Source organism: Aethalodelphis obliquidens, unplaced genomic scaffold (assembly GCF_003676395.1).
Source record: "Aethalodelphis obliquidens isolate GAN/ISIS:26980383/991018 unplaced genomic scaffold, ASM367639v1 scaffold72, whole genome shotgun sequence".
Classification (NCBI taxonomy): Eukaryota; Metazoa; Chordata; class Mammalia; order Artiodactyla; family Delphinidae; genus Aethalodelphis; species Aethalodelphis obliquidens.
The window spans coordinates 1,729,562-1,749,039 of record NW_020838016.1 but is presented as its reverse complement, the minus strand read 5'-3'; the positions used below and the strand labels follow the sequence as shown (position 1 = coordinate 1,749,039).

Sequence of the window (19,478 nt, the reverse complement as noted above, 5' to 3'; positions counted from 1 at the left end):
CCAGGGCAGGGACGAGAAGCAGTGGACTGGGAGTCCCACATCTACTCCCCGCCTACTCCTTGCGAGGCCTGTGGTCCTGGGGTTAAAAGGAATGAGGAGAGCGGCCCCACCTGGGTGGGCCCGGATCCTGCCTTGAGGACACCTGGCCCGGGCCACTGTGATGCTGCCCACAGAGCCTCCACATCCCTCACAGGGCCTGTCTCCTGCCCCACAGGTACCTGGGCCTGCAGGTGGGCTACAAGGCTCTGGGCACGCTGCTGCTCCTCTACATCAGCTGGCGGGTGAAGAAAAACAAGGAGTACAACGTGCAGGAGAAGGCCGCCAGCCTCATCTGACAGGCGACCTCGGCCGCCGCTCTGCTCTCGAGAACGGACCCTGCCCCGCACCTGCCCACATTTACTAACGTTAACACGGCATCTCCTTTTCATTTCTTAAATAAGAGAGAAAACCCCACCACCATTTGCCTTCCCTGTCCCCGCCTCCCAGAGCACCCCAGGGTCCCTTGGGGCTGCTGTGCACCTGGGCCGGGGGGGGGGCACAGAGCTGGTGGGCTGGGTCTTCCCTGGCCCCTTGGGAGGGGCCCCCAGAGGCCCAGGCTCATCCTGCGCAGTAGGGATGCTCACTGAGGCAGCTCTGCACCCCCAGCCCCGTAGTGGGTGGTTTCCCAGGCGGAGAGACCTCTGGGTATCTGCCCAGAGGAAGAAGGGAGGGCTGAGCTCTTACTGGCCAGAACCAGGCTAGGGGAGGGGGAGGCTGGCTGCAGCCCCCTCTGCCTCCGGGTTCGGTACCAGCACAGAACCCAGAGGGGCTGGCTCCCTTCCCCTCAGATCCTCACTTCCTGCCCCGAGAGGCCACTTTGGAAGCTTCCCCGTTGGGAAGTACAGCCAGCTGTTCCCCTCTCAGTTACCCACGCTCAGGCGCCAGAGCTGGGGCTGACACCCAAGGATGGGCCATCCAAATGCCGTTCACGTTAACTCTAGGCCCTTCCGTACACGGGTCTGTGCATGTTTATCTCTGTCTTTCTGGGGGTATATCTCGAACTAAGAATGCCACGCTGTGGTGAAGACCTGCGGCCGGCTGTGGATAGCCGTGATGCCCAGGCCCCACTCCACGGTGTGAGGACAGGACTCGTCATCTCAGAGTGGTGGGAAGAACCCCTCCCCCACAAGCCTCCCCAGGCTCAGATGAGGTGTCTTCACAGGGGCTCCCTCGTCTGGACTTTAGCCTGTGTGTCGCGGAGTAAAGGGAGGCCATCAGGGATGTCCGCAAAACAGGTGATGAAGCCCAGGGAATGTCAAAAGCTGCCAGGCTGCACGGCCGTCTGCAGCCCACAAAGTAGAGGCCCGAGAGGTTGACTCTCCTGGTCCTGAACACACTCATCAGCATTTTCTCAGCCTCTTCTCACCGCCTCCAGAGGGGTGAGCGCCTTCTCCGGGCTTGGGCTGAGAGGCGCTGCTGCTGTGGGTGCAGGTTCAGAGTCAGAAACCAGCAAGGGAGGCCTTTCATCCACAAGTATTTTATTTATTGGAGACCGACCTTGTGCAAGGCGGCGCTGGCGCGTGGTTCTCCCGGAGCTTCCCCGCCCTCCATCTACACTAAGGCCTCCTCCCAGAGTGGGCTCACTGGGCAGGGCTGGGGCTGCACAAGCAAGAACCCGGAGATTGTCAACAAGACCTTGACCGTCCACGCCCCATTGGACTGAGCCCGCTCCTGGCCTTTACCAAACAGGGAGCTGACTCGCCATGTCCTCTGGAGCAGCTGGACGTTGGTCGTGGCCACATGCAGATCTCTTGAGTGCCACTGCTCTTGGAAGACCCGTCCAGAAGCCACCTCCAGAAAGGCCTCATATGGTGGAATGTCAACGGCCACACTGCCATGGGACCGAAGTCTTTGTGAAAGCCACTGTCGCAGACAGCCTGATTCCAAAGCCACCAGCTCTATTTCCACAGATCTCACTCTGGAAGGGAGGCTCCATGCAACCTCAGGCCCTTAAATGACCTGCTTGGAAAATGATTTCCTGCAACTAACCCTGGTCCTTCTCGCTGCCATTTAACCAAATTCTGAAGGCACTACCTTCAGCTGAGCTCATGAAGAATGAATGCCAACCTTCAGATTCTGGAAGATGGTTGCCCTCCCAAGCCTTTTTTCTATTATGATATTGCTATTAATATATTATAATTCTGCTGTTGATATAATTTGGATGAATTTGTACTGTCATGTATATTGGCTAGAGAGCAGACAGAACCTATACCTTCTGGCCAGAGGAGCTGCCCCTGCCCCAACCCTTGGGGGCCCAAGGCCATGGGGATAGGAGGTGATGCCACTCTAACCCATCATCCTGGTACAGAGCAGCAGCAGGTACTTCTTGTCCCTTCAGTGAATCTCTGAGAGCAGGTGACTGTCAAGACCCCACAGTACTGGGCTCTCAGGAGCCCTGATCCCTGCCCTTGAGTTTATATGCAGAAGTGGGGTTGGACATGGACAGCTAAGTCCATGACACAAAAGAGAACTAATATCGTAATCATCACCGATCACTTGGTCACAGCCAGTACAACTGGCCCACAGCAAACCTGCCAGCTGGGACTATAATGGTGTCACCTTCATTTCACTTCCGGTGCAAAGCTTAACAAGCTTCCTTGAGTGTTGGACGCTCATAGAGTGTGTTGTTAAAATGCAGATTCCCAACCCTCTCCACCCAGCCCCAGAGGCCCTTTATATGGGGCTGAAGGGGGCCCAGGAGTGGCATTTTTAACTGGCCCCTCGTGTGAGGCTGATGTGGCTTGTTAGACCCTGTGTGGTGGGTCATCAGGGCCTCAAGGATGTCCACTTATGCTTAGACCACTGAGACACGGACCCACACTGGGCCTGTGGTCAGCTCAAAGGTGGCCGGAGGAGGAGAAGGCTCCAGTCAGGGGCTAGTGGACATGGAAAACAATGCAAGAGCCCACATTTATATTGGGTTCTACCAGTCCTAAGGGTGGAACTCTCCCTCTACAAGCTTGAGAGTGCAAAATGTGTCACTGTCATTTCTTCATATTGGTTGTGTCTGACTTCAGGCCCTCATGCTGCTGACTGGCCGGAAATTCAACCTCAACCAGCCTTGTGTTTGGCTCTCAGAGCCATCTGCATGTCCTTGGGTCCTGCCACTGTGGGTCTTTGGTCCCTTCCCAGTCTGAGGCCTCCTAGAAGCCCTGCTTCTTCCCTGAGCCTGGAAACCCTGAAGAGGCCAGATCCCAAGACTAAGGTCCTGTGTACCCGCAATGATGCTCCCCATCCCCCCAACCAGTCCTAGGAAGCCCACCCCTCTGCTCCACTCCCTCTCCCAGCCCCTCGGGGGCTGAATGAAAAAGCCAGGAAAGGAAGGGTATGCAGGAACCTTTTTATCCCATCCTTCCTTGAGCCTTTTTGGCACAGGAGAGGGAAAATGCAGTGAGAATTAAATGCCACATCTCCATAAATCATCCTTTGGCCCACAGCCCTTTGGGGTGATCCTTACCATAGCCCCATGTTGGAGGCCAGACTGGTCTTAAGGCTCCATTTGAAGATGAGGAATCTGAAATCAAGGAAGTGACCGTGTAGTCAAGTTTATGCAAATAATAACTGGCCGGATCTGGACTCAAACCAGGCTGTCCAGACCTCTCTGTCTGCTCCAGCTCCCCTACTGAGTCAGTCTGTTCCCTCGGAAGTTCACTAGCCCATGGGATGGAGGCGGGGGAATCTACTGAGGGCCAAGCAAGGTAGGTAACGGAGGTGGAGAGAACCAGGTAATATTTCACTTACCACCTGCTTTTCAAGTAATGAACGTTACAACTGTTCATTAACCAGGGCCACGTCAGCCCTATAGCACCAGAAGTTAAAGGAGAGTCACGGAGAAAAGGGACAAAGAGGAAAAGGCTTTTAGGAGAAAAGGCCTTGAGAGAGCTGCACACAGACAGACCTTCAAGGAGACACGCCCACCTGGTGACGGGTTAGCAGAGTCTCGCTTAGGAAACAAAGCCACGTTGTGATTTTCTCCAGCTGCGTTCAAAGATGAAGAGATACATTTAATCTGGGGGTGAATCCAGTCACTATCAAATTAATATTAAAATATTATATTACAGATTCCCAGGGGCTGTGTGTGTGTGTGTGTGTGTGTGTGCGCGCGCGCGGGTGTGAGAGAGACAGAGACAGAGACAGAGAGCGAGGAAGAGAGAAAGAAAAAACAAAAATAAAAACTCTGTGAATCCAAGAGAGAAATACTATCTTTTACAACCACAAGAACTAAATAGCTGGGAGAAATGTCCATCTCCTGCCAACAGCACAGAATTCATTATAACCTTTAACCAGAGATTAAATATGTAAACAGGTCGTGGGCAAGCCCTTGGCAAATCATAAGTGAGAGAAAGTTTTTCTCCCAAGATACACCCTGCCCGCTCACCCACTCATCCGCTCTCCACCCCACCCCCGCAGTGTCATTGCCGTGCCACACAGGGGTCACCACAGCTTGCTGAAGTCCCTGATCCCAGGCACCTGCTACAGCTTGATGACAATAACAGTAACTAAAATGTGCACAGATCTTTACAGTTCACAAAGCCATCCATTCATTTAACAAACTCCTTTAACTGGAAACTCAGTCAGGATAGGCTTGGCTGCGCTGGGTAGCAAACCTCACCAATCTGTCACATGACACAACAGGAGTTTAGTCTTAGTCTACTGTGGCTCTGGGTGACTCTCAGGGCAGTGGCCTCCAAGTGGTGGCTCAGTACCTCCACTTCATAACATGCTGCCATGATGGATGAAGCAGGGCCAGGCAGTCCTCGAAGGTCTTGCGCTGGTAAGTAAACGTTTTGGCCCAGAAGTAACATGCTTCACCTCTGCTCCCAGCCCCTTGGCCAGAACTAGTCAGTGTCCCTGCCTAACTGCCACAGGGATGGGGAAAGATAATCCTTTTGTGAGCTCAGAAGAGACAGCAGGTATGGATAAGCGCTAGGCTCCTCCACCACTGGGGCGAACCTGGATGGAGGTAGGTGCTCACTGGGACACTTAAGTGCATCAGGTGTTGGGGGAGGGGGTCCAGCAAAAAGAAGTTCTCCAAAGGAGGCAGCATCAGTACTGGGTTCCCAAAGGTGAGGAGGTGATTTCCAGGCAAAGCTGAGCCCGTAGGCAGTTTGCCGAGGAACGGGGAGGTGGGCAGGAAGGTTGGCTCAGAGGAAGCAGATGGAGTATTGGCAGAGGGAGCTGCGGGGTCAGGGAAGGGTTCTCCTGAGATGGGAGAGACTTTCTGGGGCAAATGGCCAAGGGAACGGGGAGCCTGAGGAGCCAGAGAGAAGGGGTCTGAGGAGGAAGAGGGGGTGCGCCAATCCTCTGTGCAGGAATCTCACCCAGAGCTTCCACCAGCCCTGAAAGGCCAGCACGACTAGTTCTACCCTACAAATGGAGAAAACGAGGCCCTCCCAGTTGTGACTTGTGCCTTCCTTTATTCACTTAGTACCTGATGTAGATGAGGACAAAAGATGATACACACATGATCCCTAACCTCCAAGGTCACATAATTAAGAGCAAGAATTAGGTACAAGTGCTGAGAGCTCATTCGGCTGAGAGATCAGAGTAGGGGCTTGATCCATCCTTGCAGGATGGGCTAGATTTCAGGAGACCCCAAGGTGCAGGGAAAGACATTCCAGGCAGAGATCAGGAAGCAGGAAAACCTGTGGGAGTTCTGAGAACTCACTGGACACAGGGTGCATGAAGGAGAGCAGGGGTCATCTCTGGAGAGGCAGTCGTGTCTGGGCTTAGCGGTTCCTGGAGGGTTTTGAGGGCGGCCAGGAGTGGTGGAGCCCCCTGGTCCTGGCTGAGTCAGCGCCCACCTCTTCCCACTTGGGCCTGGAAGGGGGACCTCAGAGCCCCAGCCAACCCATCCCAGGAAGGTCCTTCTAGCTCAGGTCCCCTCCAGGGCTCTGTCTACACTGGGAAAGGGCTCCTGAGTGGGCCCTGCCGTCCCTCAGGGAGCGGTCCTCTCGGTACCCCCAGCACACCTGGCATGCTCCCAGGGAGCCCCCACGTCTTGTGCTTGGAGGAACCACCCATTTGCATCCTCCCTCTTGGCCAGAGCTCCAAGGCTGCCCCAGCCCAGCGCGGGGTGGAAGCTGCTCTATCCCCTCTCTTCCCCTCCCACCTCCTCTCTCTCCCTACTTGAGCCTGTTGGAACTCCAGACTTGGAGCTGGGAGTCAGAAAGTCTGAGTCTCAGGGCAGAACGGGGCAGGTAATTTAAAGGGGCATCCATCCAGGCCTTCAGTGTGTTTCCACCCCCTTCTCCTTTATCTGTGATCCATCAGCGTGCAGCCCCTTCTACAGACACCAGCTCCATAAACGTGACCTCAGAGATCCCAGACGGGGCCCAACATTTGTTTAAACCTCAGCCCTCATTATACCTCACTACCACCAGCTTACGGAAGAGGAAGCAGCGGGTTCGGATGAGTTCTCCCTTGGGTCCCCCACTGCGAAAGACCGAGGCAGGTTTCACGCTATTCCCGTCTGGCTCCTTGACTCCAGCCTCCTCTCCATTCACACCGAGATTCCAGAAGGGCTCCTGCAGCCCAGCGTTTCAATAGATCAGGTGTGTTGAGCGCCCACTCATTCTGTCCTAAGAGCTTCACATACGTTTGCACCTTTAATCGTCACCACAAGCCCAGTGAGATGTAATTATCCTACCATTTCCCATGAGGAACCTGAGGCACAGCGGACTGTGGTCCGGGGCCCTTTTCTCTCATTTCCACCGAAAGGCGGCGCGGGGCCGGCGCTGGGGTCTGCAGAGCCGCGCCTCGCGGGCGCCATGGGAGCGAGGCCGAGTGGCAGGCGGCCACCAGGGGGCGCCGCCCGCCGCGCCGGGCCCGGAGTAGGACGCCGGGCACCACGCCCCGCCCGCCGGAGCGGGGCGGGGGAGACCGGCTCTGCGTCCCCACCAAGCGCGTCCGGGGGCCCCCCGAGGCCCGGCCCCGCGCGCCTCCCGCAGCTCAGCGTCCCCGCCCCGGCGCCCTGGGGCCCGCCGGGCTCCTCTCGCCCACCCCACTCCCGCATCCTGGACACCCCGGGACCGCCAGGGGTCTCAGCCCGCCGGCGCCTGCCTCTGGCGTGTCCTTGAGAAGAGTTCCTTCCCCCGCCGCGCGATAAAGCGCCATTTAGTCTGTTTATCTGTATTTTCAGTACGAAAGTGCAGTAAACACATTCAAGAACGAGGAAGGTAGAGAAAAGGGTGCCAGGAAGCACCGAGAGGGCCCGCAGGCACACATGTCTTCCCCCACGCTCTCCGACGTGTCATGGGCAGGGCGGTCACCCCAGCCCGCCTTGTGGGGTCACAGCCTCCCCGCAGCGTCGCCGCCTGGGAACCATCGTTCTGTGGCTGCAGGGCGCTCAGGTATCCTCCCATCCCTCCTTAACTCCGGTTCTTGGAGCAAGTCCTGGGGTCTGGCCCTGAGACAGAAGCGGGCACGAGAGAGAAAGCTATGTCCGATTCAGGCCCTGTCCATCTCGGGGAGTGTCCAATTGCCCATCCTGTCGCAGACTCGGGCATCAGGCAAGTGCCGGGCACCAGGCTTGTGGCGGTGAACAAGACAAATAGAAGCCATTCCCCGGTGGAAGACAGACGTAACCAAGAAGGCACACAAATTGTGTGGTTGGGATTGGCTAATAATTCCAGTTGCAATAGTGCCATGGAGGAGAAGTGCAGACAGATGCCTGCATCGGAATGCAGGGCAAAGGCGGGTATGTGGTGGTATCACAAAGGTGAGAGAGGCCAGTTCCCTAGTGGATTAGGGATCAGGAGTAGGGGAGGTGAACTCCAGCTGAATCTTGAAGGGTGGGAGCAAGTTTGTGGAGCAGGGGCCTTAGAATGAAGGTGTTCTGGGCAGGGGGAGCTACAGGCTTGGAGACTCACAGGGGAGAAGCTTGTGGTATGTTTGCCTGGAGGGGGGTCGGGGGTGGGTAGCACAGTTACAAGTTGCTGGAGGCGGAGTGTAGCTGGGAAGCAGGCTCTAGAGGGAAGGTGTGCCACGTACCGTCTACACCTCCTTTAGTAACTGGATGCTGCCTGTGGGTAATGGGAAGCCACCGACACGCTTTTAAGAGGCAAGATGCAACCAGATTTCTGGGTTTAAAAGGCCGCTGGGGCTGCACTGTACTTGGGAAAGGGAGCCGGGCTGGCAAAGGTAGGTTCTCAGGAAGGAGGCCTCCTTCCTGTCTTGGTGGCTGCTGGGGGCACTGCTGCTAGAGAAGGTCAGAGCTGAGATGCCCCAGCAGGTCCAGAGCCGAGGGTGGGACCAGCGAGAAGCAGGAGCCTCCCAGGGGCCCACAGGCTCCCGGCGGCCAGGCTGAGCTGCCCAGAGTGTGAGGGTTCGCATGAGACCTGCTGGAGCGGGTCCCTGCACCAGAATGTGCCTTGTTAAAAAATAGATGTTGGGAACTGGCTGTCTCTGGGCCCAACACATGGGGTCTAATTGGCCCACTTAACATTTGTTTTTAAATTAGCTGCAATCATTGAGAGAGTTTGAATCTCGGGGGTTTTTTCTTGGAAAAACCCTGGGCCAGTACTCAAGTCCTACAACAAGGAACTGGAGCTGAGTAGAGACCACCCTTTCAGGTGGTCCCTGTATTCTTAAGGTTGCTGAGGTTCCCACATCACGTGCTTAGCCCCTGTGGGTATTTAAATTTTCACACATACCTACACCCCTAAAGCTTCAAGCTAAGCCACCAGAAATCCGGGTGAATGTTGGAAAGGGCCAATCCAGAAGCAAAGGGCTGTGTTTGAGAAATAACCTCCAGATAGATGACTGCCTGCTAGAAGCCGTGAGAGACAGTGGTGACTGCAGGTGGCTGATTGGGGCCTGCTGGAGAATGAAGTCCAAGCAGAACTCCCACCTTTCTCCCCAAACCTCCTTTCACTGACTTTCCCATCTCACTTAACAGCACTCTAGCCTCCTAGTGATTAGACCAAAACCTCGGAGACAATAGAAAATAAGCTTAAAAAAAAAATCAACTTTATTGACATATAATTTGCATACAACAAAAAGCACTAATTTTAAGCCTACTTACTGTTCAGTGAGTTTTGAATCCAGATATAGAATGTTTCCATGACCTCCAGAAAACTTTCTGATACTGCTTTGCAGTCAATACTACACTTACCTCCCTACCCCATCCTCTCACCTCATTCAGCCACCACTGATATGCTTTATTTCTACAGATAACTTTACTTGTTCTAGAATTTCATATAGATGAGATCACACAGTACATAGTCTTCAGTGTCGGGCTTCTTTTGCTTAGATTCATTCATGTGGTTGTGGATATGTACAAGTTCATTCATTTTTATTGCTGGTTAGTATTCCGTTGGATGAGTATACCATACTTTATCCATTCACCTGGGCATTTAGGTTGTTTACAATTTTTTTTACTACTATGAATAAAACTGCTATGAACATTTATGCACACATCTTTTTATGGATCTATGTTTTCATTTCTCTTGGGGAAAAACCTAGGAGTAAAAATTGCTAGATCAAAGGGTATGTGATGTGTAACTTCATAAGAAACTGCCTGTTTCCAAAGTTGAAATGGAAGTGGAAGACCTCAGTAATGATCTGTTATGTAGAGTACAAGTAGCACTATTAAAAAGATTGATAAATTGAACTACATGAAAATTAAATACTTCTTTTCAGCAAAAACACCATTAAAAGAGTGACACAGCAAGCCACAGAGAAGAAAAAGAGTTCCAACTTATATAATAAGTAAAACACTTGTATCCAGAATATGTACATAAAATTCCTATACATGTAAACAAGAAAAACATACCCCCAACAGAGAAATAGGCAAAGTACTTGTATACTTACTTCCCAAAAGAGGATATCCAAATGCCAACAAATATATCAAAATGTACTTAATATCATTAGTCATTCAGGAGATAAAAATTAAAACTACAGAGTGATTCTACTACATCTCTACCAGAATGGCCACAGTTATAAAGACTGATGATACTAAGTGTTGGCAAGAATAGGAATGCTCATATGTGGCTGGTGGGGGTGGAAATTGGTGTAATCACTTTGAAAGCATTTTGGCATTTTCTACTGAAGCTGAACACATTGCATATCATCTGACCCAGAAATCCCACTCCTATGCATATACCCACAGAAATACACTGCCTGTGTGCAAGAGACACCAGCAAGATGTTTCATAACAACATCATTCATAATAGCCCCACCTGGAAACTGCACCATACACATACATGAGCACATACATATACAATACATACAGCAATGAATACAGTAACCACAGCATCATGGATGGATCTTACAAACATTTCGTTGAGTGAAAAGCTGAAACCCAATAGAATTCATACCCTGGGCTTCTAGAACCACTCAAATGAAACTGCATGTTGTAAGTCAGAAAAGTGGTTAGTTTGGGAAGAAAGGAAGGCTTAGTAACTGGGAAGGGCATGAGGATGCCTGCTGTGATTGTAGCAATGTTCTACTTCTTGAACTCCTGGTGGATACATTGTTTTGTGATAATCCATTGAGCCATGCAGTTATGCTTTATTTGCTTCTGTGTATCATAGTTCACAGTATAAAGAGTCAAAATGAAATGGATGCATCTCTTTTGGCACCTCTGTAATTGCACCATTGCCCCATGGATGAAACACAGAATTGTCCTTAAAGTAAAACTCACACCTAAGATTTGATTTTACAAGGGTTTATTTAATTTTTTGAGTAAATTTTAGATTAAAATCAACACTTGTGATTTTATCGTACAGTAACATGTTACTATCTTTTAAAATAAATGGTCTTTGTATTGAAGTGCCTCAAATAGAAAGCATTTCCAATTGTAAAACTTGCACCAATTTACCTTTATATTTATGATTTTTTAAAATGAGGGCCAATACTACCATGTTATACGGCACCACCTGCCCTGCAACTTATTTTAGACAGAGATGGCTTCAAGCCAAAAGTCTGATTTGTTTTAACTTAGTAGAATAAAGAAGTGACTTTTTTATTCCCCACTTCCTCAGTCTGCACTGTCTGATAGGGGAAAAAACATTATGTGAGAAAAAAATAGGATTATCAGTTTTAACATTCAGCATAAATTGTAATAAATTTTAATACTTATTGTTCAAAATTCATCTTCCTCTTAAAATGTTCTAATTAATAGCTTTTTACCCCAAAATATCTGCATACATTTGTTCTGTCTTGTCAGAGCACAATATTTACTTTTTAAATGGGAGCTTAATTGTTTATACATAGTTTAATTTTATACTCACAAGCTACCTATTTCAAGAACAAAGTTTTTGAGATAGACTCATCCACCAGAGGGCAGACAGCAGAAGCAAGAACTACAATCCTGCAGCCTGTGGGGGAAAAAAACGCATTCACAGAAAGATAGACAAGATGAAAAGGCAGAGAGCTATGTACCAGAGGAAGGAACAAGATAAAATCCTAGAAAAACAACTAAATGAAATGGAAATAGGCAATCTTCCAGAAAAAGAATTCAGAATAATGATAGTGAAGAAGATCCAGGACCTTGGAAAAAGAATGGAGGCAAAGATCGAGAAGATGCAAGAAATGTTTAATAAAGATCTAGAAGAATTAAAGAACAAACAAACAGAGATGAACAACACAATAAATGAAATGAAAAATACACTAGAAAGAATCAATAGCAGAATAACTGAGGCAGAAGAACGGATAAGTGACCTGGAAGACAGAATGGTGGAATTCACTGCTGTGGAACAGAATAAAGAAAAAAGAATGAAAAGAAATGAAGACAGCCTAAGAGACCTCTGGGACAACATTAAATGCAACAACATTCGCATTATAGGGGTCCCAGAAGGAGAAGAGAGAAAGGACCCAAGAAAATATTTGAAGAGATTATAGTTGAAAACATCTCTAACATGGGAAAGGAAATAGCCACCCAAGTCCAGGAAGCACAGAGAGTCCCATACAGGATAAATCCAAGGAGAAACACACCAAGACACATAGTAATCAAATTGGCAAAAATGAAAGACAAAGAAAAATTATTGAAAGCAGCAAGGGGAAAACGACAAATAACATACAAAGAAACACCCTTAAGATTAACAGCTGATCTCTCAGCAGAAATTGTACAAGCCAGAAGGGAGTGGCATGATGTACTTAAAGCCATGAAAGGGAAGAACCTACAACCAAGATTACTCTACCCAGCAAGGATCTCATTCAGATTCGATGGAGATATCAAAAGCTTTACAGACAAGCAAAAGCTCAGAGAATTCAGCACCACCAAACCAGCTGTACAACAAATGCTAAAGGAACTTCTCTAAGTGGGAAACACAAGAGAAGAAAAGGACCTACAAACACAAAACAATTAAGAAAATGGTAACAGGAACATACATATCAATAATTACCTTAAACGTGAATGGATTAAATGCTCCAACCGAAAGACACAGGCTCACTGTATGCATAAAAAGACAAGACCTATATATATGCTCTCTACAAGAGACCCACTTCAGACCTAGGGACACATACAGACTGAAAGTGAGGGGATGGAAAAAGATATTCAATGGAAATCAAAAGAGAGCTGGAGTAACAATACTCATATCAGATAAAATAGACTTTAAAATAAAGAATGTTACGAGAGACAAGGAAGGACACTATGTAATGATCAAGGGATCAATCCAAAAAGAAGATATAACAATTATAAATATATATGCACCCAACATAGGAGCACCTCAATACATAAGGCAACTGCTAACAGCTCTAAAAGAGGAAATTGACAGTAACACAATAATAGTGGGGGACTTTAACACCTCACTTACACCAATGGACAGATCATCCAAACAGAAAATTAATAAGGAAACACAAGCTTTAAATGACACAATAGACCAGATAGATTTCATTGATATATATAGGACATTCCATACAGAAACAGCAGATTACAATTTCTTCTCAAGTGCGCATGGAATATTCTCCAGGATAGATCACATCTTGGGTCACAAATCAAGCCTCAGTAAATTTAAGAAAACTGAGATCATATCAAGCATCTTTTCTGACTGCAACGCTATGAGATTAGATATAAATTACAGGGAAAAAAAGTAAAAAACACAAACACATGGAGGCTAAACAATACATTACTAAATAACCAAGATATCACTGAAAAATTCAAAGAGGAAATCAAAAAATACCTAGAGACAATGAAAACACGATGATCCAAAACCTATGGGATGTAGCAAAAGCAGTTCTAAGAGGGAAGTTTATAGCTATATAAGCCTACCTCAAGAAACAAGAAAAACCTCAAATTAACAATCTAACGTTACACCTAAAGGCACTAGAGAAAGAAGAAAAAACAAAACCCAAAGTTAGCAGAAGGAAAGAAATCATAAACATCAGAGCAGAAATAAATGAGACAGAAACAAACAAACAAAAACAATAGCAATGATCAATAAAACTAAAAGCTGGTTCTTTGAGAAGATAAAATTGATAAACCATTAGCCAGAATCATCAAGAAAAAGAGGGAGAGGACTCAAATCAATAAAATTAGAAGTGAAAAAGGAAAAGTTACAACAGACACCGCAGAAATACAAAGCATCCTAAGAGACTACTACAAGCAACTGTACACCAATAAAATGGATGACCTGGAAGAAATGGACAAATTCTTAGAAAGGCAAAACCTTCCAAGACTGAAACAGAAAGAAATAGAAAATATGAACAGACCAATCACAAGTAATGAAGTTGAAACTGTGATTAAAAATCTTCCAACAAACAGAAGTCCAGGACCAGATGGCTTCACAGGTGAATTCTATCAAACATTTAGAGAAGCGCTAACACCCATCCTTCTCAAACTCTTCCAAAAAATTGCAGAGGAAGGAACACTTTCAAACTCATTCTATGAGGCCACCATCACCCTGACACCAAAACCAGACAAAGATACTACAAAAAAAGAAAATTACAGAACAATATCACTGATGAATATAGATGCAAAAATCCTCAACAAAATAATAGCAAACAGAATCCAGCAACACATTAAAGGGATCATACACCATGATCAAGTGGGATTTATCCAAGAGATGCAAGGATTCTTCAATATATGCAAATCAATCAATGTGATACACCATATTAACAAATTGAAGAATAAAAACCATACAATCATCTCAATAGATGCAGAAAAAGCTTTTAACAAAATTCAACACCGATTTATGATAAAAACTCTCAAGAAAGTGGGCATAGAGGGAAACTACTTCAACATAATAAAGGCCATATACGACAAACCCACAGCAAACATCATTCTCAATGGTGAAAAACTGAAAGCATTTCCTCTAAGATCAGGAACAAGAAAAGGATGTCCACTCTCACCACCATTATTCAACATAGTTTTGGAAGTCCTAGCCACGGCAATCAGGGAAGAAAAAGAAATAAAATGAATACAAATTGCAAAGAAGAAGTAAAATTGTCACTGTTTGTAGACAACATGATACTATACATAGAGAATCCTAAAGATGCTACCAGAAAACTATTAGAGCTGGTCAATGAATTTGGTAAAGTTGCAGGATACAAAATTAATGCACAGAAATCTCTTGCATTCCTATACACTAATGATGAAAAATGTGAAAGAGAAATTAAGGAAACACTCCCATTTACCACTGCAACAAAAAGAATAAAATACCTAGAAATAAACCTACCTAGGGAGACAGAAAACCTGTATGCAGAAAACTATAAGACACTGGTGAAAGAAATTAAAGATGATACCAACAGATGGAGAGATATACCATGTTCTTGGATGGGAAGAATCAATATTGTGAAAATGACTCTACTACCCAAAGCAATCTACAGATTCAATGCAATCCCTATCAAATTACCAATGGCATTTTTTACAGAACTAGAACAAAAAAATCTTAAAATTTGTATGGAGACAAAAAAGACCCCGAATAGCCAAAGCACTCTTGGGGGAAAAAAATGGAGCTGGAGGAATCAGACTCCCTGACTTCAGATTATACTACAAAGCTACAGTAATCAAGACAATATGGTACTGGCACAAAAACAGAAATGTAGATCAATGGAACAGGATAGAAAGCCCAGAGATAAACCCATGCACCTATGGTCAACTAATCTATGACAAAGGAGGCAAGGATATACAATGGAGAAAAGACAGTCTCTTCAATAAGTGGTGCTGGGAAAACTGGACAGCTACATGTAAAAGAATGAAATTAGAACACTCCCTAACACCATACACAAAAATAAACTCTAAATGAATTAGAGACCTAAATGTACGTCCAGACACTATAAAACTCTTAGAGGAAAACATAGGAAGAACACTCTTTGACATAAATCACAGCAAGATCTTTTCTTTTTTGACCCACCTCCTAGAGTAATGAAAATAAAAATTAAAAAAACCAAACGGGACCTAATTAAACTTAAAGGCTTTTGCACAACAAAGGGAACCATAAACAAGAGGAAAAGACAACCCCCAGAATGGGAGAAAATATTTGCAAATGAATCAATGGACAAAGGATTAATTTCCACAATATATAAACAGCTCATGCAGCTCAATATTAAAAAACATGCAACACAATCCAAAAATGGGCAGAAGACCTAAATAGACATTTCTCCAAAGAAGATGTACAGATGGCCAAGAAGCACATGAAAAGCTGCTCAACATCACTAATTATTAGAGAAATGCAAGTCAAAACTACAATGAGGTATCACCTCACACCAGTTAAAATGAGCATCATCAGAAAATCTACAAACAACAAATGCTGGAGAGGGTGTGGAGAAGAGGGAACCCTCTTGCACTGTTGGTGGGAATGTAAATTGATACAGCCACTATGGAGAACAGTATGGCAGTTCCTTAAAGAACTAAAAATAGAATTACCATATGACCCAGCAATCCCACTACTGGGCATATATCCAGAGAAAACCATAATTCAAAAAGACACATGCACCCCAATGTTCACTGCAGCACTGTTTACAATAGCCAGGTCATGGAAGCAACCTAAATGCCCATCGACAGACGAATGGATAAAGATGTGGTACATACAATGGAATATTACTCAGCCATAAAAAGGAACGAAATTGGGTCATTTGTAGAGATGTGGATGGATCTAGAGACTATCATACAGAGTGAAGTAAGTCAGAAAGCGAAAAACAAATATCATATATTAACACATATATGTGGAACCTAGAAAATGGTACAGATGAACCAGTTTGCAGAGCAGAAACTGAGACACAGATGTAGAGAACAAATGTATGGACACCAAGTGGGGAGAGTGGCAGGGTGTGGGGGTAATGGTGTGATGAATTGGGAGATTGGGATTAACATATGGATGTTAATATGTACAAAATGGATAACTAATAAGAAAATAAATAAGTAAACATTAAAAACAATTCATGTATTGAAAAAAGAAAAGAACAAAGCTTTTGTTTTTTTTTATAAAGTCCAGTCCTCTATACATGAATTTTCTTTACTCATTTAGTATGCTTACACACATTTTAGAATTTAAAAATCACACTCTTTCACTGGACTTTGTGTGAGATTGCAAAGATGGGCCCTCTCAGGCCACAGGGACACATGGAGGGCAGGGGGACAGAACAAAACATTTGTGGCAATGAGTCAGGAATCTACAAATCACTGTACTGTCTACCTGAATACTACTGAATCTTATTCCACATCTTTGGATGGATAACCTCATATGACCATGTTTTTTTTTTAATAAATTTATTTATTTTTGACTGCCTTGGGTCTTCGTTGCTGCATGTGGGCTTTCTCTAGTTGCCACGAGCGGGGGCTACTCTTCGTTGCACTGCACGGGCTTCTCATTGTTGCAGAGCACAGGCTCTAGGCACAGAGACTCAGTAGTTGTGGTTCACGGGCTCTAGAGCGCAGGCTCAGTGGTGTGGCACACGGGCTTAGTTGCTCCGTGGCATGTGAAATCTTCCCAGACCAGGGATTAAACCCGTGTCCCCTGCATTGGCAGGCGGATTCTTAACCACTGCACCGCCAAGGAAGTCCATGAGCATGATTCTTATGTGTTGATCGGGCATCTCTGGAGACACACCCTCCTCTCTCCTCCCACCTCACTGCACTGGGACGTTCGTGGGGCACATAATTCACACTTTAAAAAGGAACACTTTTCTCTAACAAGCGTACAAAATAAAGCGAGTATGGCAGTTTCTATGTCCTGAGATTAAGGGTTGCATTCCAGAGAGAATTAACAGTAAGCCTGGAGCTAGAGGGTTACAGAGCACGCCTACAAATAAACTACTTCAGGTAATGATGAAAAGATCTGAATAAGCAGAGAATTATTTTTTTTTTAATTTTCTCTTTCATATGAGGTAAAACCAGTATGAGTTTTGTAGAAAGAATGCATACTTATTATAAATTATTCAAGCACTGTGTAGAGGTTAAAGAAATTCAAATGCCACTACTCATAAATAATTAATATTTACATTAGGAGGGTATCATTCTAGACATCGTTTCATGTATGTGTTCCAGAAAAGCTAAATAGATATACTGAAATATTTTATCACTTCTCAGCTTTTTGGCTAAGATCAAGTGTATATATATTGAAATATTTTGATAAATATGTGATTTTTAATATGTTATTTGTAATGTTATTGTAATTCAGTTCATTTTTAGTTAAAACCTGAAAAAGAAATCAAAAGGAACATGAAACAATGATAAAATTTCAAATAAATATTTATTCACTTCAAGAGGGTTTTGTAAAAGATCCTTCTATAATTACAAAAAGAGAGTAGAGGGAAAAAACACATTGATATGAGAGTAATCATTTTTACTTTCCATACTTCAATGTAGGCATTATCATTGGACTCCCTGATATGAAAGATGAGGACACCAGATCCAAAGCCTTCCTTCCCCTCCCTCACATCATCATATATTGTGATATTAATATGTTTACATAAATAGTATTTATATTTTAGTTTGTAACTACAATTTGTAAATGTTTTGTATTACTATTATTTCATAGTTAAATATTTCCAAATCTTAACACAGCTTCTCCACTCCTGAAATCTACATTTTGATTTACAGACATTTAACTCCAAGTAAGACCTTAACCCCTCTCTGATATTTATTTCTTGAATGTTTTTATCCTTGGAAGTATTTATTTTCAATAATACTTCCCCTTAAATTTTTCACTTATGGCTTACTTTTTCTTGAATATTTAAAATTTTCCCAAGGCTTAGAGAAATTAAAGGATTTTACCCTATGTCACAGAGCTAGGATGCAAAGTCAAGATGAAAACACAGGACTGATTTCAAAGTTTACCCTTTTGTCATCCATCCATTATCCACTGCCCTCATCCACTTACACACTCGCTCATTATCCATCATTCCCACCTATGTAGCTCTGACTCTATCCATCTGTTATCCCCATCCATCCATCAAACATCCACCTACCTACTTCATCATCCCTCCATTCACACACATGATGCAGACTTACATGCATGTATATGTAGCCATTTATCCACCCCCTATTTTGTCTGTCAGTCCACCCACCACCCTTCCATTCATCTGTCTATCCATATATCTACATTCATTTACTCCAATATCCACCCATGTACATAGATCCATACATAATTACACCCACTCTTCCAGACAATCTTCTATTCAGCTATTCACCCACAAAGCCACCCATTCAAAAATTAGTCCATTCCATCTCCCATGGATCCTTTTATCCTTTCTATTAATTCATCTACTCAACCAGACAGTTTTTCAATTCATCCAATCACTGATAACTCTGAAATCTAGACTTTCCATAGAATAAGGAGTGGTATCCCTCTAAGATTCTCTTGTGATCTCATTCCATTTCACATCATCAAGAGAAGACCACATACATATATACAATGGAATATTACTCAGCCATAAAAAGGAATGAAATTGGGTCATTTGTAGAGACATGGATGGACCTAAAGACTGTCATACAGAGTGAAGTAAGTCAGAAAGAGAAAAACAAATATTGTCTATTAATGCATATATGTGGAATCTAGAAAAATGGTACAGGTGAACCGGTTTGCAAGGCAGAAATAGAGACAGATGTAGAGAACAAACATATGGACACCAAAGGGGGAAAGCGAGGGTGGGGGTGGGGGTGGGATGAATTGGGAGGTTGGGATTGACACATGTACATTAATACGTATAAAGTAGATAATAAGAACCTGCTGTATAAAAAAAAGAAAAAAAATTGAACAAAAGAAGAAAAGAGAGAAGACCACAGCATTCCATGGGAGCAATAAGGAGGTCTGTGAGCTCACACCCTAATCATCTCTCAGCCATATGAAAATTCTTACAACAGAGACTGTGGATCTTATGGCTCTAAGCATGGAGCCCTTTGTTAACAATCTCCCCAATAACTGAAACTTCTGATCTTCTCACAATAACCAATCCCCTCTTTATTGAAGGGTCATCAGCAAAGATGACAGCCGCAGACCATGAGGCAGAAATTTTGCCCATATTTGGATTGCTTTAGACCTCCTCCAACATTGGCC

General features: G+C 45.1%; 1 protein-coding gene across 2 annotated transcripts in view; it reads left to right on the top strand.

Annotated features, from left to right (window-relative positions):
• Positions 1–2,190, top strand: part of SLCO2A1 (solute carrier organic anion transporter family member 2A1) — a 77,137-nt gene extending 74,947 nt beyond the window's left edge. The window contains exon 14 of one of the 2 annotated variants that reach the window (XM_027091771.1): positions 215–2,190. In XM_027091771.1, coding sequence (XP_026947572.1) covers positions 215–403 — 189 coding nt within the window. In that variant the 3' untranslated portion in view covers positions 404–2,190. The remainder of the gene's footprint in view (positions 1–214) is intronic. The other variant, XM_027091772.1, reaches the window with a different exon arrangement.
• The last annotated feature ends 17,288 nt before the right edge of the window (positions 2,191–19,478 follow it).